At 51.4% G+C, this 22,114-nt stretch overlaps 2 protein-coding genes across 8 annotated transcripts; one reads left to right on the forward strand and one right to left on the reverse strand.

The window, feature by feature from the left end:
- Positions 1–1,364: 1,364 nt before the first annotated feature.
- On the reverse strand, positions 1,365–12,925 carry Ushbp1 (USH1 protein network component harmonin binding protein 1). Of its 4 annotated transcripts, none has more exons than NM_181418.3 (13): positions 12,805–12,892; positions 12,431–12,560; positions 12,141–12,262; positions 11,466–11,901; positions 9,481–9,606; positions 8,012–8,145; positions 7,732–7,872; positions 7,112–7,276; positions 5,847–6,096; positions 4,441–4,668; positions 3,278–3,363; positions 3,007–3,129; positions 1,365–2,884 (listed from the first exon to the last, which is right to left on the reverse strand). In NM_181418.3, exons 2-13 carry the CDS (start codon positions 12,482–12,484, stop codon positions 2,707–2,709), a joined length of 2,043 nt encoding a protein of 680 aa, NP_852083.2. In that variant the 5' UTR covers positions 12,485–12,560; positions 12,805–12,892; the 3' UTR covers positions 1,365–2,706. The 4 variants fall into 4 exon arrangements, 3 of the variants coding, with proteins under 3 accessions (NP_852083.2, XP_006509719.1, XP_006509720.1); XR_003947258.1 differs by having other exon boundaries at positions 2,456–2,884; positions 7,132–7,276; positions 12,805–12,925; XM_006509656.4 differs by having other exon boundaries at positions 2,456–2,884; positions 9,481–9,600; positions 12,805–12,924.
- A 330-nt stretch (positions 12,926–13,255) lies between these two features.
- Babam1 (BRISC and BRCA1 A complex member 1) lies at positions 13,256–21,863 on the forward strand. Of its 4 annotated transcripts, XM_017312947.2 has the most exons (10): positions 13,256–13,613; positions 13,817–14,111; positions 14,770–15,116; positions 15,483–15,541; positions 16,617–16,737; positions 16,820–16,898; positions 18,771–18,795; positions 19,837–19,966; positions 20,067–20,153; positions 21,286–21,642. In XM_017312947.2, exons 3-10 carry the CDS (start codon positions 14,820–14,822, stop codon positions 21,487–21,489), a joined length of 1,002 nt encoding a protein of 333 aa, XP_017168436.1. In that variant the 5' UTR covers positions 13,256–13,613; positions 13,817–14,111; positions 14,770–14,819; the 3' UTR covers positions 21,490–21,642. The 4 variants fall into 4 exon arrangements, with proteins under 4 accessions (XP_017168436.1, XP_011240625.1, XP_017168437.1 ...); XM_017312948.2 differs by lacking the exon at positions 13,256–13,613 and having other exon boundaries at positions 13,932–14,111; positions 14,774–15,116; NM_026636.2 differs by lacking the exon at positions 13,256–13,613 and having other exon boundaries at positions 13,946–14,111; positions 21,286–21,863.
- Positions 21,864–22,114: the final 251 nt, after the last annotated feature.

Below are 22,114 nucleotides of genomic sequence, written 5' to 3' on the forward strand. Positions count from 1 at the left end.
CTCCCTTCTGTGCCTTGTGAAAATCATCCCACAAGATGAGCCCTCACATAAGGGGACTTAAAGGAACTGAGGTTCAGGTTTCCGCTAGCCATGTACACCCAGCCCTGTGCTGTTGGGTACCTAGAAGAATCCACCTGGATACCTTGTGAAAATACAAATACAGAAATCAGGAAGAACTAGAATCAGACTGGAGCAAGGACTTCCCAGGAATCTGATTAGAATCGACCCTGCTTTAGTGGTGACAAATCCTGGGTGACCCAGAAGATAAATCAGTTTAGGAGTCATAGTTGGTTGTTTGGGATGAGAACAGTCCTAGATTGGACTATTCTCGAGTCCTTGGTGCCAGTATCTCAGGAGAGGGTTGAAAGGGTTAAGGGCCAGAGGGCCAGAGAGAGGGCTTAGGAGGAAGAAAGGCTCTGGAAGAGGGGGCTGAGTCACAGAAGTTCAAATAAACAAGGATTTTGGGAGACTAGTCTCAGTGAGGGGCCCAAAGGGAAGAGATAGTTTCAGAGGGGTATAGCCCTGTCCCAGTGGCGCTGCCACTCTTGGCCCCCTAACCTTTGGGACCCAACCGCCTCACCCCGCCCCCATAACCCCTGCCCGTGGCCCCGAGGTGACATTTGACCTTGTGGTTGTGGAGGACCTAGGGACAAAGACACTGGGCCCATCTGCTGCTGGGACGCCCGTGGGAACTGCCAGATACTGTCGGGGCTGCCTGGGAATCAGCCCTGCACGGCTCCCACCCCCAGCAGGTGACCTTGGCTGACCAAAAAAACCGATCTGCTGGCTAAAGGTTAAAATGGCTTGGGCCGGCTAGAAGGGCAAAGGTGCTTGCCTGAATTCGATTCTGGGCACTGCATGATAGGGACCCTGGAGACTTGTAGGGCGTGAAAGAAGGAAGCAATCCTCTTCCACCCCCCAGGCCCCACACACCAGCAAGGTAATCTGCCTCTCTGTCCTAATCCCTCAAAGCCCCCAGAGTATGGGACAAACATAGGTCTTCAGCCCCAGGATCTGGCTCTTGCTGCCTGAGGCACTGAGGCAGCCCTCCACACACCCACTCCCCAGGAAGGACAGCTGTTCAGAACACCTGCACAGGTGTGGCCTGCAGGCTAGTCCTGCTCTACGGTTTCAGCCAGGAGGGGACAACTGAACCGCAGCCCAACCCCTACTCAAGCAAGGGGTGTGGCCATACACTACTTGGTCAGCTGCTGCTAGTACACACAGTCACACAGACACACACACACACACACACACACACACACACACACGCACACTGTGCTCTCTCACATGCTCTCTCTCTCCCCTCAGGAACCCTCTTGAGTGTTGCTCCAGTTGTCCCCACTCAGAGCTCTCTACCATAGCAGTACATTAAGTTTTATTCTTACCATTTTCAATCATGTGTATCTGTGTGTGGGCGTCCTAGGCGGCCAGAAGCATCAGATCCCCTAGAGCTGGAATTACAGGTGGCTGTGAGCTACTATGGGTGCTGGGAACTGGACTCTGGTCCTCCTCTAGAGCAGTAAGTGCTCTTAACTGCTGAGGTATCTCCTCTGACTCTCAATTTAACAACAGTAACAACGGGTGATATTGTGGATGTCAGAGGACAACTTTGTGGCGTCCATCCTCATTCCACCTTTATGTGGGAGCTGGGAATTGAATGCAGACCTCAAATTGTCACTCCGCAATAAGCACCCTTGCCCAGTCAGCCATCTCTCTGGTTACACTTTTCTCATTCATTCATTTTGTTTTTATATTTAGGTGTGTTTTGTCTGCATTTGTGTCCATGTAATGTGTCTACCTGATGTCCACAGAAGCCAGAAAAGGGTACTGGACCCCTGGAACTGGAGTTACAGACAGTTGTGAGCTGCCACGTTGGGTGCTGGAAATGGATCCCAGGCCCTCTGCAAGAGAGCCAGTGCTCCTAACCACTGAGCCTTGTCTCCAGCCCCTCATTAACTTCTTTCTCTGATACTGTCTCAAGAAGTCCAGGCTGGCCTTAAACACACTGTGTAGTCAGGGATAGCCTTAGGCTCTGAGTGCTGGCATCACAGGCAGCCACAGACTTCCAGGTGTATATGTCACTGGGTTTGGAACTCAGGGCCCTGTGCGTGCTAGGCCTATACTCCACCCACCAAGGCCTTTGTTTCCCCCCACCCCACTCCATGTATTCTGCAGAAGACTCCCACATGTTCTATAAGGGCTGGGACCAATGCAGGCCTCCTTAGTGCAGGCTGTTGGGAGCACACAGAGACAGCTCTGAGGGCTTCAAACAATCTCAGCAGGTGCCCTACTGCTGAGCAACCACCAGCCCTCTACTTCCTGTAAATGCTGGTTCTAAAGCAGCCTGGGGTTCCTCTCCCTGGGAACAAGCCTCCCTGCCACACCCTTAAGCTAAGCCCGTCCCACCTCAGTCCCCTCTTGAAGAGACGCTCCAGGTGCCAGGGACAAAGGACAGGTTTGTAAGTTACTTTGTCTAATTACATGTGTGAGGGAACATTAGTACAGAGCCTGCAGAGGCCAGAAGGGGGTGCCAGATCTCCTTGACCCGGAGTCACAGGCGCCATGGCTGCTGAGGCTGGCAATTAAACTCAAGTGCCCGCAATTGGAGACCCTGCTCTTAGTTGTTGGACCACCTCTCCGCCCACCACAGGACACTGTGACACTCCAGCCACCTCTGTGTCACAAGCAAACGTGGTCCGGGCCCTACAGGAAAGTCTGGGCTGGCTGGGGTGCCCCAGGCTTCCCCAGGGCCCTAGCGGTGGCTGTCAGCACTGCCAGCTCTTCTGCCTGCTGAGCCTGCAACCGAGCCACCTGCTGCTCCAACTTCAGGCGTTGCTCTTCCTGCTTCCGGTGGGCTCCTCTGAAGGCCAAGGCCAGAGCACTGAAAGCAGGAGAGGTGGGAGATGCCTGGCTGAGCTAGGACAGAACCTAGCTGGACAAAAGCCAATAGCAGTGGGCTTGCCCGCTGCTTCTCTTAGAAGGGAGCGCCATGCTGAGTCCCACCTGTGAGCCTTGCACAGTTCTCTGGACAGCTCGGCACTCTGAACACGTCTGGTTCGGCCCTTCTGAGTCACCTGTTCCAGCTGCTGCCGCAGGGACTGCAGCTGTGCCCGCAGGTCTATTGCCCTGCAAGGGTGTGAGAGAGGCCATCTCAGGACCCTGTCCCAAGCCTCCCACATCTGCACACCGGCCCACACTTTGGTGTCTGCTGTATACAATGCTCCCAACCACACTCTCTTATGCATACATACACACAAAGGGCCCTAACACTCACCGGGCCAAGGACGCTGACAGTTCCTGGGACACATTCTCAGAGTCCCACACTTTGCCCATCTGACCATCCAGGAGGGCAAGAGGGCCCTAAAGGAGGGGGACAGGAGTGAACGTGCAGTACTCACCTCCAGATGGATATGGAAGGTGCCCAGATCCCAGCTAGAACTTAGTTTAGGTTTTTTTTGTTTTGTTTTGTTTTGTTTTGTTTTGTTTTGTTTTGTTTTGTTTTGTTTTTGACATGGGATCTCTTTGTATGGTCCTGGCTGTCCTGGAACTCGCTCTGTAGACCAGGCTGGGCTCAAATTCAGAGATCTGCCTGCCTCTGCCTCCTGAGTGGTGGCATAAAGGCCTGTGCCACCATTGCCTGGCCATTTATTTAATGTTGTGTGTGCATGGACGCATGGGTTGCCGTTGCACGTGGAGGTTAGAAGACAACTTGTAGGTATTGGTCCTGTTTTCACTCTTTGAGTAAAGAATGAGACACATGCCAGTGTCACCATAAGAAATGGGGTCTTCGCCTTTCTGGGCTGTTTTCTTTTTCCTTTGGGTGTTACTAGATCATCACTTTAAGCCCCTCAGTGACTTTAGCTCACTAATTAAAGTGTCCTTCACCTTGGGCTGACCTCCATGTCCCCCATAACCCTCCTCCCTTTAGCTTGCCTGGCCTGGGGTTCTCCTTTCAAATTCTAATAAACTGAGCTTCTGTTGGCTACATTTTATTAATGCAGCTAAGAACCCTCAAAGGAAGCCTAACTCTCCAGCTCTGTTGAGGAGCCCCAAAATTTCCAGTAATCCTTCTCTCCTGACTTCTAAATACTGGCTTTTAAATATTTTTTGTTACTTTTAAAGATTTATTTATTTTTATTCTCTGTGTATGGGTGTTTGCAAGCGTGTGAGCATGTGTGTGTAGTGCCCACAGAAGTCAGAACAGGGCATCAGATCTTCTAGAGCCGGAGTGATGGTGGTGAACATCGAGTGAGACTGGGAATCGAACCTGCATCCTCAGCAGAAGCAGCCAGGGCTATTACCCGCTAAGCCATGGCTTGAGCACTACCCTGCACCCCTGGAATTGAACTGGGCAGGCTCGGCCTGAAGTACCTTGCCAACCCGTTCTTTGGGCAGGATAGCAGAAACTCACAGACACCATGATGGCAGGAGCCATACCTGGTAGTGCTGCTGTCTGTCCTCCCCAGCCTCCTCCTCGCTGCTTGGGTCCTCGCTACTGCCTCCACTGCTGCCATCACCCGCAAAGTGAGCCCGCTCCCAGCGAAGCTGCTGCAGGAGTAGCTGGTGGGCAGGGCCCTGGGCCCGCAGTGCAGCCTCCCGCAGCTCCAACCCACGCTTCTCTCGTTGTGTTAGCTGCAGCCTCAGCACCAGATCAGCCAGCCTGTCCTAGGGAGCAGAGGAGAGCTAGAGTCAGCTGCTGGGGAAACCAAGGCCTTCGCAAGTACCCCCCCAGAGGCCTGGCAAAACCTCTCACCAGGGTCATGGCCTCCCTCTTGTAAAAGCTACAGAGGACAAATAACGTTTGTAGAAGCTTCTAGAATTTCTCAGGCCTCACCTTTTTTTTTTTTTTTTTTTTTTTTTTTTTTTTAATTTATGAAAGGGAGAATGTTGCAGGTCGTACTCCCAGCACTGGAGGCAGAGGCAGGTGAATCTCTGTGACTTCAAGACCAGCTATATCTACATAGTGCAGTCCAGGCAGCCAGGGTTACAGAGAGCCTATATATGTGGGTTTGCAACATGAGTGCAGTGCTGGAAGAGGCCGGAGGAGTGCGACAGAGCCTCGGGAGCTGCCGTCACGTGGGTGCTGGCATCTGAACCTGGATCCTCTGCTAGAGCAGCCTGCCCACTTGAGTACTGCCCAGTTCTTGCATCTTTATTATACATGCTTGGGACCTGGTCTCACCGTGGAGCTCATGTTCCTCTTGTGCTCACTTGTGCTGGCAAAAGCTGCACTACTGAGCCACCCTGGCTGCAGCCCAACATCTGCCACAGGAGGAGAATGTTGGGAAAGCAGCTAATCTTGATTACCAACCTCACAGGATCTAAAATCTCTCCAACCCTGTGGATAATGCCTATGAGGGAGTATCTGAACTAGGCTAACATAGGTGAAGACACCCATATCCCCTAGGCTGTGGTGCTGGACTGAATAAGACACCCATATCCCCTGGGCTGTGGTGTTGGGCTGAATAAGAAGTGAGCTGAAGCATGCATCTCTCTTTGCTTCCTAACTACAGAGGCAATGTGATAGCCGCCTCAGGCTCTGGCAGTCATGACTTCCTGCCATGACAGACCACACCCTGGAACTGTCAGCCAAGCAGGAACAAACCTTCCTTCCTGAAATTGTTCCTGTCAGAGATTTATTTCATCATAGCAACCAAAGGGAACTTATAGAATCTTATGGAAAACCTAATCAGGAGGACAAACTCCTATGCAGTCCTCAAAACTTCACTTCCAGTTCTCCTTCATACAAGAAACCAGCTCCCCACCTAAGGGATACCCTGCTTGCCTCTGGGCTCCAATGACATCATCAAGGATTTGTCGTGACCATCTCAGCATGTTCCTACCCGAGTAGCTGCTAGGTCCTGCTGGATCTGAGACTTCTCCAGATGGGGCAAGGTGGGGCCAGGTTGTATCTCCAGAATGGCCTGCACTGTTGCTTCTGCATGGGGCATAGTGGCCTTGGGTGCAGTGACAGGGCCAAGTTCTTCGGGGATCTTCACCAGAGCCCAGCGTTCCCGGAGATGCTGGACATAGCCATGGAGCTGAGAGGCCAGTTCCTCTGGTGTAGGCTTGTCCACACCACTGCCCTCTGAGCTATAAGAGACAGGAGGTAGACCAGCTGTTCCCAACACATAGCTCTTAGGAACCACAGTTTTATGCCACCTAGGGCCTACCAAGAGCATCCATAGCACAACCTACACCCAGTGAACAATCTTCCAGTATTATAATATGGCAGGTACTGGGGCTCAGCCAGTAGAGTGATTGTAACTCAGTCCACAGAGCTTGCCTAGCATGCATGGGGTTCCATGCCTGGCACCATGTTAACATCCCAGCTCTCAGGAGATGGAGGCAGGAGTGTCAGGAATTCAATACCAGAGGTCGCCTTCAGTACGCTGCAAGGTGGTGAGCCTTGATAGTAGTAACTATGTCACTAGGGGAGTTTGAATTCACTTCTGAGGTGTGCCCAGCTCATGCTGGACACCAAGGCTGCATTGGCAGTGAAGACTCTCTGTGCAGAGACAAAACCAGGAGCTTACAGTCATTGCCATGGACACTCCTTAGAAGTGCATTGATAACCTTGCCAGGTTTACAGATTGCCTGTCATCAGTGCCACTTTCCTTTGGGGCTATGTGAAGCCCTGGCCACTTCCTGTACCCCTCCTCTTTACTTCCTGCCTGCTATGATGAATTGACACCTCTGAAGTCATGAGCCAAAACTTAACAATAACCTAATAAACTTAATAAACGTCACTGATTTTTTTTAAACCCAGTTTTAGAGACTAAAACCAGGGTCCACGGCACTTGATGCTTTGCGAATGTGTGTATTTGGTGTTGTATTTATTTCAAACAGAATCACACTGTGTGGGCTAGCCTGGAACTACTCTAACTCTGTCTCCTGAGTACTAAGATCAAAGACAATTAGCGTACCTGGTGCCACTGAGTAACCTACTCCAGTCAGACCTTGTGTCAGCCAAACATGGTTAGACAGCTCAGAGCCAATGCTGGGCAGTGTCCAATGCCCCTGACACCAAAGCCCTTTGTACAGCAGTCTCTGGGACATGCCCCAGTCACTCTCATAGACCAGCAACTCTTGTGCCCCCTATAGGTACCTGGGCTGGGGTGTCTCTACCTCCATGGTTGCTTCCTTCTTCATCAGCAGCCTAGAGGCCTCCTTCTCAGCAGCCTGCAGGTCACCCTTGGTAGTTCCAACTCCAGTTCCTAGGCCAGCCATCTTCAGAGCTAGCAGCACCTCATACACCTCCTCACAGTCCTCACTGTGGGATAGGATCTAAATGTTTCAGTACTCAGCCCCAACCCAGGCAGAGGCAGGCAGATCTCTGTGAGTTCCAGGCCAGTCTGGGCTACACAGTGAGACCCTGTCTCAAATAATATACAACAATCCACAAAAGACACCTCCCACCACTTGTTCTTTTATTTATTTATTTATTTATTTATTTTTGGTTTTCGAGACAGGGTTTCTCTGTGTAGCCCTGGCTGTCCTGGAACTAACTCTGTGGACCAGGCTGACCTCGAACTCAGAAATCTGCCTGTCTCTGCCTTCCAAGTGCTGGGATTAAAGGCATGCGCCACCACTCATTCTTTATGGGTCAGAGTAACATGTCATGGTGAGGCAATGCACCCTCTGAAGGTTGTGTGTCCCTCTGTACCATCCTGGCATGCAACACCATGCCACCCTCAGCCACCACCATCACTGGGAGCAGGCACGCACCTATACTGCAGAGCCAGGCGCAGGGCTGTGGCCTCGGCTTCCCGCTTGGCCAGCTTAATGCTGAGGCTCTCACAACGGCCCTTGTAGCCCTGGAGCACAGCCAGAAGAAGACGGTTGAAGCACTTCAACTTCTCAATGCTCCTGCCTCCAAAGGTGGGCAACAGGGAAGGTGAGTGAGGCTCCAATCACCCAGGGCTGGTTTTCCCCCCTCCCCACCACAACCCAGTGGCAAGAGTAATGGTATCTTTAAAAGCTCAGCAGCTGTAACTCAGCTGCTCACCCCTGGAGCTGCCCCATCTGGTCTTCCATGAGGTACGTCTCTGGGGCTGGATGCTGTGTGGAAAGGCACCCAAAGCTCTGGGTGCTGGAGTCACTCCGGAGGCGTTGGAGAAAGGGGTGAGCCATGGAAGAGTCCTGCCAGGAAGACATGACTTGATTTACCTGACATCAAAGCCCCAGAGGTGTTTTTCTCCCCCTTTTTTTTTGCAGGGCTGGGGGTGGAACCAGGGCCTTGGATCATGTTACCCATCTGTTTCACCACTAAGGTACAGCTGCATCTTTGCTTTGGGGAGTGTTGGTATACATATGTGGGATGTATGCGTGCGTGCGTGCGTGCGTGCGCACCATGGTATGTGAATGGGTGTCAGGGGATAGCACACTGGAGTCAGTTCTCTCTTTTTACTTTGTGGGATCCAGGGGGTTGAGTGCTCCAAAAAGCTGAAGCATCTCACCAATGATTTTATTTTTTCTTACTAGTCACGTCTCCGCTTCTTAAGTGGTTAGAATGACTAGGGGGTGACTGCTTTGAGCTACCAAACTGGTGATTTAAGCTTTTTTTCTTTTAATCTTCTGTGTATGGGTGTTTGCCTGTGTATGTGCATGCCTGGTGCCTGTGGAGCCCTGAAGAAGGCATCAGATCTCCTGGAATGAAGAGTTGCAGATGATTGTGAGCTGCCATGTGGGTACAGAGAACTGAACCTGAGTACTCTATGAGAACAGCTAGCACCCCTAACCATCGAGCCATGTTTCCAAGTCCTGTTTAGTTCTTTCAGATACTACAGGTTGTATGGACAGTTTCCTCCCAGATAGAGACATTCCATCCTGCAGATTTGCTCCTGAAGCAGGAAGGTAAACAACTCTAGTTTCAGAAAGTCTGAGAAACTAAACAGATGGACTAGGCCCCTCCCTGCCAGAGTAAGGAAAGTCCCTCTGAGATGAGAGAACAAACAAGTGTGCAAAGAAGACCTTGAGACCAGACCAGCTGTCTGAAGAAGGGTGAGACCAGAGTCACTAAGAAGGAACAATCTCCAACCTGCAGGCTTTGTAGTGAGCTCTATGTCCCCAGCTTTTGTGAGTTATCACTCACGCTATCATTCACACTGTCACTCATGCTGTCACGCTGTCACTCAGGCTTTGGTGATGCAGCTGTCTTTGAATCATTCTGCCCATCAACCTATATGTAACTACAATCCTATATGTACCCATATTCATACCCATAATATATAGCCTTAGTCCTATTTGTAACCCCAATAAAACTCATTGGTTCACCAAATTGGACATTGGTGGTGTCCATATTTTGATGTGCCACAGGCTCCCCATCTGTGGTCAGTTGATGTGTGTAGTGTTTCCCCAGGAAAACTTTTTGTCACACAATATTATGGCATCCCATAAAGCACAAACTGACGGTTACCACTCACACTGGGAATGCTGGGAACATCATGACTTGGACTCAGAAGACTTTAGGCTTACCTGAGGTACCCAGGGTCTCCTTTCTGCCCCAGAAGTACTGGAGTTGCTGTTTCTACGCCCTGCTCTGAGGATGGGGGTAGGTGGGGAGGCCTCCATCTGCATCAGGGAATCCTCCAGCTCCTGTACCTGCCAGTGATAGGGGATCAGGCCATGGCTTCACATATTCAACCAATTCTCTACAGCAACAGCAGCCCCGTCAATGTGGCCTGGAACGGTCCCCAGCTGCCACAGAGGCCTAACTAGGGGAGTGTAGCTACTGGCAAGGTGATGGGGGACACAGGACGATCACCACGTTTTTTATATTTTTAAGATTAATTTTTTTATTTATATACATTGGCATTTTCCCTGCATGTGTGTCTGTGTGAGGGTGTCAGGTCCCTTAGAACTAGAGTCAGTTGTGAGATGCCACTTGGATTCTTTGAATCAAACCTGGGTCTTCTGGAAGAGCAGCCAGTGCTCTTAACTGCTGAGACAACTCTCCAGCCCTCTCCACTTTATTCCTTTCTAAATTTTTAGTCATTTATACCTCCCCAACTGAAGCCACCCCCCACTTCAGCCTCCCAAGTAGTTGAGATTTCAAGTGTGCCCACTACATTCAGGAGAATTCATTTTTGTTGTTGTGAGAAGTCTCTGAAAGCTGTGCTAAGCCACGCCCCTAGCCCCTCATTGGAGGATTCTAGGCTGTCACTCTACCCCCCCCAGTCACGCCCACAGCCCTGACTGGAGGATTCTGTATCCCTACTTGTCCTAGTTTTGTTTTGAGACATTTGCCTATCTCGTCAAAGCTAGTGTTAAACTGTGATCCTCTCATCTGAGCCTCTGAAGTCCTTATCATTACAGGCTTGTCCCACCATATCTGGGTTTAACATCACCCATAATCTGTAGGTTTCTGGTCACCTCCACTAAACGCCCCGGGCCACTTCACCCCTCCTCCACCTTCAGGATTATGGTCCACCGCCAGACTGTTCCGCTCACAGTCATCAGATGGCACAAGTGAACGCCTGCAGCAGGTCAGTTCCCCTCAGAATCCACCACACACCAGAGCACACTAGCTTTCAACACCCTGCATACTGTGGCCTTCCCCCACGCGCCTTCATCTCTCCCACTCTGTTCCAGCCACAGTGATCTCAGGATCTGTGGTGGTTCGTGTGAACTTGACATCAACTGGAATCATTTTGGAAGAGGGACCACAATTGAGAAAATGCTCCCCGAAATGGACCTGTGGACACTTTTCTGATTGACAATTGATGGGGAGGGAGGGGCCAGCCCATTGTGGGTGGTGCCATCCCTGGGCTGTTGGTCCTGGTTCTATAAGAAAGCAGGCTGAGCAAGCCATAGGGAGCAAGCCAGTAAGCAGCATCCCTCCATGCCTTGAGGTTCCTGCCCGAGCTTCCCTCAGTGATGGAGTGTGGCCTGAGAGTCTTAAGATGAAATAAATCTCTTCCTCCCCAGTTGCTTTTGGTTGAGGTGTTTTATTACAGCAATAGAAACCCTAAAATAAGTCTGGCATAGCTCACACCTTTAATCCCAGCACTGGGAAAGCAGAGGCAGGTGGATCTCTGTGATTTTGAGGCCACCCTAGTCTACCCTAGTAAGTTCAGGACAGCCAGGGCTCTGTTACACAGAGAAATTCTGTATCCGAAAAAACGAAAAATAAAAAACACCCCCCAAGACAGGATTAGTGTGTGTGTTTGTGTGTGTGTGTAGTGCAACTGACATAGGTAGGGTCTGTAATCCAGGCTAGCCTTGGACTCAGTCTACAGCTGAGAACAAAGTTGGTCTTAGCCAGGGCTCACCTGAGTGGAGACTGTCCCTCTTGGACTTCCTGAGTGTTAAGATCATGGGGTGCAGCCTGCCTGTCTTCCTTGCTCTCCCTCTCACTGTGCTGTCTCTGTTGGTCACTTCCTTGGCACATCTGTCACTGTTCCACATCAGTGTGTCTGCTCCCAAGGCTGGATCTGCCTCTTCCCCAGTCACCAGCTTACCTGTCTCTGCAGAGTCTCCTTCTCTGCCTGGGCGTCCTGCAGTGAAGCCTGAGTGCATGCCAGCTCATCCTCCCGGTTGCACAGGGCTAGCCGCAGCCAGGCGTTCCTCTCTATGAGGCGAGCAGCCTCCTGCTGTCCAGGTCCTGCGTCTTCTTTCTCATCACCAAAGGGCCCCGGAGCCCCCTGGTCTCTGTCTTCTGCTTCCACTGACTTTGGAAAGCTTAGCGAGTGGTGGCGCAAGGCAGCTACAACTGCCTCAAGGGAGCTCAGCCTGCACTGCAAGGTCTCATACACACTGGGTACTGATATCTCAGCAGGGCCACTATCCAGGGGGGCTTCTTGCAGGACCTGGTGGGCTTCCACCTCAGGCTCGCACTGTTCTTCTGGGCTCAAGGATAGAACCGCATGGGATCCCACATCACAACCCTCCTTGATCCTGTGAAGATAGTGGGGGAACCCCAGCCACCTGAGGCTCAGAAGAGACCTGGAGGGCTAACCCTAGGGTCGCTAGGAAGGTAGAGTAGGGAATGAGCGGCATGGCTGGAGGATAAACAGGAAGAGGAGAGAGGCAGGCAGCAGAGGCAATGGGCAGGTGAGTGGCAGGAGGCAGCTTTGTGCAGGGGGGGTGTTGGGGTGTTGGGCTAGAATATAGGGTACATACTAAATGCATCCTACCAGTTCCTTGGGCTCTGAAGGCCAGGACCAAGGTATTCCTGATGCAGCTCAGGTTTAGTCTCGAAGCGTCCATTGTTGGCATCTACTTCCTCTGAGCTCTCAGCTACAGGGTCTAGCTCCCCCTGTGAATGAACCCCGTTTCCCCCCAACACACACACACAGTCTCTTGGCCATCATATCCAGCTCCACCTGTGGAGGACTCCCCTACACCACCACGGGCTCTGAGCCTAGCAGGCCTGGGTTCCCAGGATCCATGGGACTGAGTGTGGCAGGAAGAGGGGCACACTTACAGGCAGAGGATGCCTCCCTCGACGGCTTCGGGGCCGTGTGGCCCGGGCACTCATTGCCTCTGTCACTACAGTCTGCTTTCAGTTCTTGCCTTCGTCACCTTAGAATCCTTGTTTTTTGTTTTTTTGTTTCCTGTAGGATTTTTGGGGTGTCTACTCCGATTGACACATTTAAATATTCATATACCTCTCCAATAGTGCCCACTAACTATCTACTTGTTCCTTACTCCCCCATCCCCCATCTCTACTGGGCATTCTTCTCCCCTCAGCTGTCTGAAGGCGTTTCTCTTATCTGTGCCCCACCCCCCATAGAAGCATTGGGTAGGGACCCTAAAATCCTCTTTCTTCCTACGGCTCTTAGCATCAAACTCCCTCACCCTGGGGGTTGACCCTGCTGCGCTCTTCTCTGCTTCTCCAGAGCACCTTGGGAAAGGCCTGAGATCCAGGGCATATCTCAAGCCATTCTGGCCACTGGCTACTGAGGCTGCGATAGCCAAAAGTGGCCCGGGAGGGGCTGGGAAACAGGAAGCCCCCCTACCCTGATCACATGGACAGTTATTGTTTCGTTTCCTTCTCCAGGATGCCGGCTTCCTCCAGAACGGGAGGAGGATGGAGGACCAGGACCTTTGTCCCGCTCTAAAGATATCAGTATCCCCTTACCCGAGGCCAAACCTTCCATTTTCATTTTGGATTTTTTGTGTCCCCTGTTCACCAGGACTCGCTCTAATGTGAAGGTCTTTGTGTGTGTGTGTGTGTGTGTGTGTGTGTGTGTGTGTGTGTGTGTGTGTTTCTAAAACCAAAAAAAAACCAAAACTGTAGGAGTTGGCTTCAGCATTTGCACAGCTTTTATTTTTCATTACTTTGCTTTACTCATCTTTGTCTGTGGTGGTCCTACTTGTCTCCGAGATCGAACTCAGGCCCCTCAGGATTGGTGGCAAGAGCCTGCACCTGCTCAGTAGCCCACAACGTTTCTCTTCAATGAGTCTGAACTGCTGCATCAGGCGGTTGGAGGCACTGGCAACAATAAGCTTGTCCACAGTGTGTCTGCTGCCTTCTTTACTTTTTCTTTACATTTTAGTTTTTATACAGCGTCTCATTTAGCCCAGCCTGGTCTAAACGCCCGATCTTCGTCTCCGGGTCTCTGGAGTGTTGGGATGACAGGTGTGCACCACCAGTCCTCATCAAGGTACTAGTGAATGAATGCCAACCTAAGTTACATAAGTAACTGAGAAGGCCTTTGGCAAGTCCAAGCCAAGTCCTACCCCGTCAATCATCAAACGGCCCCGCCCAGCTCAGGCTTCTGTCCTATTTCAGCAGAAGCCTTGAGAACCATAGCGTGATTAAACCGGAACTACAAATTACGCCCAATTTTGCTTCTATCCACCACAGATCACACCCACTCCCAGTATTACCCATCTTCAGCCCCATTCCAGCCACTCCAAGCCACACCCCCAGAACGCCTCAGCCTATCAGCTTCCATGTCCCGAGGGCCACTGAACTACATTTCCCAGAAGGTGTCTCGGCAGCGCCGCACAAACTTCCGGCCAGGAAGATGGCGGCTTCCTAGAGTCCTGATTGACTGGCCGCGGTGCCCAGGCTACAGAGTGGAACCTGCGGCACTGTGAACGCGCGTGAGCTTTGTGTCGCCGTGGTCTAACTTCGACCCGGATTGCTGTAGCTCCAGGTTCGTTCTTCTTGAGGACTTAGGGGTGGGGGATTCGAGGTCCCGAGATGCCACCCCTAAAACCGCGCATCCATCGCAGGGTCACTTGGGCTTCCTGTGTTTCCCTAGGGACCGGACCGGCGCCGCCTCAGGGGAAAAGTAGTTTTGGGAAACTTCAACTGTATCTTTTCGGCTCCACAAACCAAGTCTCCCAGGTGTGGGAGCCACTGGAGGCCTTAATGGGTCGAATACCCAGTGACCAGGCAACTGGGGTGTTCGTCCTGTGTAAACAGCGGAAAGCTAAGGATGAACAGCAGTTCAGTTGGAACAGTGCTTGTGGCTCAGTTGGTAAAGAGTTTGCCTAGCTTGCATGAGGCCCTGGGTATCCGTCCCTAGCACCACCTAAACTATGTGCGGCGGTGTACTCCGGCACTTGGAAGGTGAATACAGAAGTACCCGGCCATTATAAGCCGTATAGTTTTAGAGTTAGAGTGCAGCCTGGGCCACATGGAGCTGTCACAAACAAAAAAGAAAACGAAAAAACTTACTTCACCTGAGGGTGGTTTCTGGACACACTGTCTTATGGTAGCATTCTGTAGCCCTCAGAGACTCCTGTGCGTAAGGGGCTCGTGCCCATCTTCTGTCTTCCTAGTAACCATTGTCTTTACAAACTCTTAAGGCAGGATCCTGGCTTCCACTATCCCCCCTTCATCTAACCACTCGGGAACCATGGAGGTGGCAGAGGCGAACAGCCCCACGGAGGAGGAGGAAGAGGAGGAAGAAGAAGGAGAGGAGACGATATCAGAGCCCAGGCCTCACACTCGATCCAATCCAGAGGGGGCTGAGGACCGGGCCCTGGGAGCTCAAGCCAGTGTGGGCAGCCGCAGCGAGGGCGAGGGTGAGGCAGCCACTGCAGATGGCGGGGCAGCCAGTGTCCCAGGAGCCGGGCCTAAGCCCTGGCAAGTACCAGCATCAGCATCTGAGGTCCAGATTCGAACACCAAGGGTCAACTGTCCAGAGAAGGTGGTATGTGAGGGTCTTGGCTGGAGATGTAGGGGATGGAGACCCTCAGACAGGCCACTCCTCTAAATTGCTGCCTCAGTTTTCTATAGGTTCCATGAACATCACACACTTGGTAGCTTAAACGTCACTGAATTTAGATTCTTGTTTTTATTTATTTATTTATTTATTTATTTATTTATTTATTTATTTTTATTTTGTGGCACCTGGACTTCCATTTGTGCTATAGCCATTCCCCCTCCATTCTAGGCAGAGGCTCCACCCCTGAGCCCTTTTTGAGCTCTGCTGGCTAGGACCCACCCAATCTGTAATAACTGTAATGGCTGTAGTCTGGTTTGGTCCTGTACTCTCTTTCTTCTCTTTATGTTTCAGATCATCTGTCTGGATCTTTCGGAGGAGATGTCTGTGCCAAAGCTGGAGTCCTTTAATGGGTACTGTGGCATTGAGTTTGGACATAGGCAGCTCAGAATGCATAGGGTCATTCCTCCACCCAGTAGGATTCAGGTGTTCGTGACACTGACACTTCCAAGGCTGTGTCCATATGTATGACACTCTTAGGAGCCAACCCTAGCTGGCCTCAAGGTGATGGGCTAGGCCACTGTCTAGCTCGTGAAGCTTTGTGTGTACCCCTGGCAGCCTGGGGTATCAGGTGTTACATCTGGACTGGCCTTGGCTCAGGAGCCAGTGGCACACACTTGCCATTATAGCGCTGATGGAGGCAGAGATGGAGGCATCAGGAGTTCAGGGTCCACCTTTGCAATGCAGCTTGTGCTCTAGAGTGTGTTTGAGGCTAGCCTACACTACACAGTGAGTTTGAGGCTAACCTGGTGTATATTGGTGTTCTATATATGAGTGAGACATATTAGAGTGGCTCTCAGGCTGTGGTGCAGCTGGTCCTCCAATGACTGTCTGCCAGCGGAAGACCCAACAGTCCAGCAGTTGTTCAGTCCATGAGACTGGATGTCTCAGCTTCTCCTTAGCAGGCACCATAATCATGAAGAAGTAGGCTCTGATGCCAGTGAAGGAGCAAACTTGCTAAATAGAGCAGAGCAAGGGCAAGCAAGCAAAGTGTCCCTTCTCTCATGTCCTTCACCTAGGCTGCAGGCAGAGGGCCCAGGGTAAAGGTGGATTCTACCCACATCAGAGATCTGGGCTAAAAGTGCATCTTCCCACTTCAAATGATTTAATTAAGAAAAAAATCCCTCTGGGCAGTGGTGGCGCACGCCTTTAATCCCAGCACTTGGGAGGCAGAGGCAGGTGGATCTCTGAGTTCAAGGCCAGCCTGGTCTACAAAGTGAGTTTCAGGACAGCCAGGGCTACACAGAGAAACCCTGTCTCGAAAAAGAAAAAGAAAAAGAAAAAAAAAAAAATCCCTCACAGGTGTGCCCAGCCACTTGGGTTTTAGTTAATGCCAGATGTTGTCTAGTTGGCAACCAACACTGTCACACCTGGCTTTCGGCACCCTGCTGATATTATCTGACCTCTGTCATCTGACCTCCCTCTCAGCTCTAGGACAAACGCCCTGAATGTGTCTCAGAAGATGGTTGAGATGTTTGTTCGCACAAAGCACAAGATTGACAAGAGCCACGAATTTGCACTGGTTGTAGTGAATGACGACTCCGCCTGGGTAAGGGGGGTGGGGGGGAACACAGGGACTCTGGTGGACCTCAGGACTGGGACCCAGCACCAAAGTCTTGACTTTCCCATAGCTGTCTGGCCTGACCTCTGACCCACGTGAGCTCTGCAGCTGCCTGTATGACCTGGAGACGGCGTCCTGCTCCACCTTCAGTATCCTTGTCACTGTCCCCAGCCCTACTTCAGTGACGATGCAGTGGGGCCTCAGTAGTACTGTGGGATCCCTGCAACACACAGCCCAAGTTGTGCAGCCAATCCCCAAAAAATACAAACCCGGGAATCAGTGTTTTCCTTGAGAGTAACACTACAGAGCTTCAGAACCATGCCTTCAACTCCCCCCTCCAACTCGCCTCTCTCCCTTCTTCCACCTCCCCCCTTTCCCCCCCCCGCCTCTCCTCCCTGTCTCCCCTTCCCCTGCCTCTCTCTCATGTTTATGAGTGCTATATCTGCATATATGTACCAGAGTCATCAGGTCCAAGTATAGATGGTTGTGAACCTTCATATGGTTGCTGAGAATTGAACTCAGGACTGTGGAAGAGCAGTCAGTGTTCTTAGCCACTGAGCCATGTCTCTAGCACTGCCCTATAATTCTTTCATTTTTTTTTTAAAGATTTTATTTATTTATTTTTTTATATATATGATGAGTACGCTGTTCAGAGACACCAGAAGAAGGCCCCAGATCCCATTACAGATGGTTGTGAGCCACCATGTGGTTGCTGGGAATTGAACTCAGGACCTCTGGAAGAGCAGTCAATGCTCTTACCGCTGAGCCATCTCTCCAGCCCAATTCTTTCATTTTCAATATTTATTGATTGAGATAGGATCTCTCTCATTATACAGCTGTCTTGGAACTTACCCTGGACCAGGCTAGCTTCAAATTCACAGAGCTCAACTTGCCTCTGCCTTCCAAGTGCTGGGGTTAAAGTCATGTGCCACCACCCGACATCAAATATGTAATTAATATATTTTTGAGATTATTTCTCCTGTAGCTGAGGCTGGTCTTGAGTTCACAGTGTAACTAAGGATGAATGGCCTTGAGCCTCTGGTCTGTCTGCTTCCACCTCCTACAGTGTTGGCATGAGGGTGTGTTGAGCACACTGAGTAGCTACATGCGTGCTGAGCAAGTGCTCTAGTGACTGAGCCCAAGTCCCAGCAAACTGGGATCACAAATGGAGTATTCCATGTGTGGCATTCTAGGTGGAGTCACATTCAAAACCCACCACAGGGAGGTGCTGGGGTACAGGAGTGTCAGCCCAGAGCTGAGGCAAGAGGGTTAGAAGTTCCAAGCCAGCCTTAGCTACAAATCTAGACTCTTTCAAAAACAAAATCAGCAGCAACAACAGAATGCTGCCTGTTATATACAAGGATGCCAAAGCCCAAAGCCAACCAGAACCAGGCTCTGTCGCTGGCATCCTGTGTGGTTGGTGGGACAGGTGTCAGCTAGTGTGACTGAACATGTAGCAGATGCACTCAGGGAGCATGCCACTGGTGAGCCAGTGCACCCTCTTAATGGTGATGTTTGCCTGAAAAGTCACACGAATGCCTTTCATCCTGTTGGCCCTAACATGCAGGATCCCTCCTCCATACCCTGACCATCTGAGTTAAGAAAGCAGAGATGTGGGCCAGGCGTGGTGGCGCACACCTTTAATCCCAGCACTCGGGAGGCAGAGGCAGGAGGATTTCTGAGTTCCAGGCCAGCCTGGTCTACAAAATGAGGTCCAGGACAGCCAGGGCTATACAGAGAAACCCTGTCTCGAAAAACCAAAAAAAAAAAAAAAAAAAAAAAAAAAAAAAACAGAGATGTGGCAGGACAGTGGAACCCCAGAGGGCCTCCAGGGGGCTAAGGCCAGCATCCCACATTGTGGTGTGTGAAAGGAAGCAGGCTTAGAGAGGTGCAGGTTGGGGTGAGGTCACACCTCACCTGTACTCAGAGGCCTGTATTCAGAGGTGCCCACCATCTTCCCAGGTCTAGGTCAGGGAATCCCCTGCCTCCAAGCCAGCACCTTGTCCTTAACATCCTCCCAGATTTGGAAGGCCTCTTCAGCCTCATGTGAGTGCCCATCCACCCACAGTGGGCATGGCCCTGGGTCCCTTCCCCACCAAGGTGCTGACAGCTGCCTAAGGCCACCCAGGGGGCAAGACTTCAACATGTCTAGCAGGGAAGCTTGAATTTGGTTTTTTTTTTTTTTTTTTAAAGATTTATTTATTCATTATATGTAAGTACACTGTAGCTGTCTTCAGACACTCCAGAAGAGGGCATCAGATCTTATTACCAATGGTTGTGAGCCATCATGTGGTTGCTGGGATTTGAACTCAGGATGTTCAGAAGAACAGTCAATGTTCTTACCCACTGAAGCCATCTCTCCAGCTCTTGTTTTTGTTTTTTTAAAGATTTGTTTTATTGCTGGGCAGTGGTGGCGCATGCCTTTAATCCCAGCACTTGAGAGGCAGAGGTGGTGAATTTCTGAGTTCGAGGCCAGCCTGGTCTACAGAGTGAGTTCCAGGACAGCCAGGGCTACACAGAGAAACCCTATCTTGGGAAAAAAAAAAACAAAACAAAAAGGAGATTTATTTATTTATTTATTTATTTTACGTAAGTACACTGTCGCTGTCTCAGACACACCAGAAGAGGACATCAGATCCCATTACAGATGGTTGTGAGCCACCATGTGGTTGCTGGGATTTGAACTCACCTCTAGAAGAGCAGCCAAGTGCTCTTAACCACTGAGCCATCTCTCCTGCCCCTTGAATTTCTTTTTCTTTTGAGAATACTTTTCATTGTGCATTTCCTGTGCGTGTGTCATGATGCATGTGTGGAGGTCAGGGGTCATTTGTGAGAACCCCCTGCTCCTGCTTCCTGCCCTCACAGCTCAGGTCTCCAGGCTTGGCTGCAGGCTCCTGCAGCCCCATTTCCCCCGCCCTGGCTTCTATTTAACATGTAGCGCCCCTAGGATCTGGGCCTGAGGCACTTGGCTGAGATGGGGGCACTAAGTCACATACAGACCCTCACGTCCGCAGCTCTAGCTGCTGGGAGGGGGGGTCTGGGTCAGGGTGGATTGCAGCTGGGTACCGAGCCCTCCCCATTCTGTAGCCAGCAGAAGACCGAGCTGCCAGTCACAGAGAATGTGCAAACCATCCCACCCCCCTATGTTGTGCGCACCATCCTGGTCTACAGCCGCCCACCCTGCCAGCCCCAGTTTTCCCTGACTGAGCCCATGAAGGTGAGCCTGGAGGGAAGGGAGGGCAGTGGTTAGACACCAAAGGGTCAGGATTGCAGAGGCTGTGGAGAGAACTCACCCACCTACCTCTCATTCACTGCAGAAGATGTTCCAGTGTCCCTACTTCTTCTTCGACATCGTTTATATCCACAATGGCACTGAGGAGAAGGAAGAGGATATGAGCTGGAAGGTGAGATGTCACCACAGAGAATGGAGGGGACATCTCGGGACATCTGACTTGGGCCTGCCTCTCCCTGCCATTGATCCAGTCCTTCAGTCATTAACCATTCCCTACATTTCCACTTTGAGCTGGTGATTGGGACTTGGGAGGCCGCTGCTCTGGCAGCCCAGGGAGCAGGCTCAGCCCCGCCACACCATCCCTAGCACTCCGCCCTATTCCTGACATTCCCCAGCTGTATCCTCCCCTCTCAACCCCTCCCAAGTTGTCTCTTCACCTATGAACTTGCTGTGTGATCTTGAGTAGGAGGGATCGAAAGTCTGTGAAGTCGAGTTTACATGACTGAGGCATGGGTCAGATAAAGGCACTTGCAGACAAGCTGAGGACCTGAGTTTAAAACCAGGACTGGCATGATGGGAGGAGGGGACTGACTCCCAAAGACTGTACTCTGACCTCCACACCTACTAAGCCCAGGCAGGTGCACACACTGACTCTAGCCCTTCACCTTGAGGGAAACACCTGAAAGGCGGAGGCTGGGATTGTGATATGAGGGTGTCCCATCTGGTTTGGTCTCACAGTGTTTGCACAGGGAGGAGCCTAGTGCATCTGCTCAGTTTTAGGGACTTGGGAAGCTGTTTGGAGCTGTTTACCTTCCTGCTTCAGGGGCTTTCCTCCAGGATGGACTGTTTCAGTCTCAGGGGAAACTGATACACAAGAGGCTAGCCTGGGTTACAGAAACACCAACCCAGAGAAGAGTCCTCCTGTGGGGAGCTGCCCTTGGCCTCCCTTCTGGCTCTGGCTTGAAGCAGGGTCTCTGGTTGTACCCCAGCTGCCCTGGTTGGTCTCTGGCTTCAGGATCCTTCCATCCTGCATTGGGAGTGCCTCTGGCTTAAATGTGCCCTGCTGCATTGAGCTTTCTGAGGTAGTTTTGTGTCCACTGAGCTGCCTCCAAGCCACACACTGCGCTTATAGAATGCTGGGAACTGTTGCTGACTGCAATAGTTTGTGGCCACTCTAGATGTCACTTCCTCTGGGAAGGCCTCCAGGGACAGGGAGGGCCTGTAAGGACTAATGATCATCCTGAACAGCCCGCAGTGCCTCCCACACTGATGATCACCCTAACCAGTCCGCACTGCCTCCACAGGACATGTTTGCCTTCATGGGTAGCCTGGACACCAAGGGCGCCAGCTACAAGTATGAGGTAGCACTTGCTGGTCCTGCCCTGGAGCTGCACAATTGCATGGCCAAGTTGCTGGCCCACCCGCTGCAAAGACCCTGCCAGACCCACGCGAGCTACAGCCTGCTGGAGGAGGACGAGGAGGCTGGAGAAGAGGAAGCCACTGTGTGAACTATGACATGTGACATCTCCGCACCCTCCTATGAGGAGAGCGCAGGCACACTATTATTGGCCCATGCTCAATCCCACTCTGTCCACTGTAAATTCATTCTTCCTGGGACTATTTTTGTCACCGGAATAAAAATCTGAGGTCCCTGAGCCCACCCTTGGTGTCACTTTGGGCTCACTGAGACCTGTTATTAATGTCACAGAAAACAGGCACTAAACAAAGCAGTGGTGTATGGCTTCAGGCTCAGCTGTATCCGAGTAACCCACAGGCTGGTGTTCACTGCGCTTTCCAAACTCCTCTTCATCCTACAGAACCCACTCCAGATGTTCTTTTATCCAGAAAGTCCTCCAGAAACAGGGAAGATCTATTGAAAGTGGAACTGGTATGGCTGTCATATTTGGGACCTCCTAGATACACAAAAGTCCCAGCTCCAAGTGGGAAGTGGGTTCTGATGACACCTGTCACCCCCAATCTCAGTATCCTGATCTGATTGAACTTGTGTAGCCATGTGGTCTCGCCATGAGCAATCACTGCCTAGGGTTTGGAACCCTGATGTCCTAGGCAAGGATGGGGACATAGGGTGTGCGCCCTAGAAGAGGAAGGGAAACCCAGGAACCCCCCAGCCCC

This window comes from Mus musculus, chromosome 8, assembly GCF_000001635.26.
Source record: "Mus musculus strain C57BL/6J chromosome 8, GRCm38.p6 C57BL/6J".
NCBI lineage: Eukaryota > Metazoa > Chordata > Mammalia > Rodentia > Muridae > Mus > Mus musculus.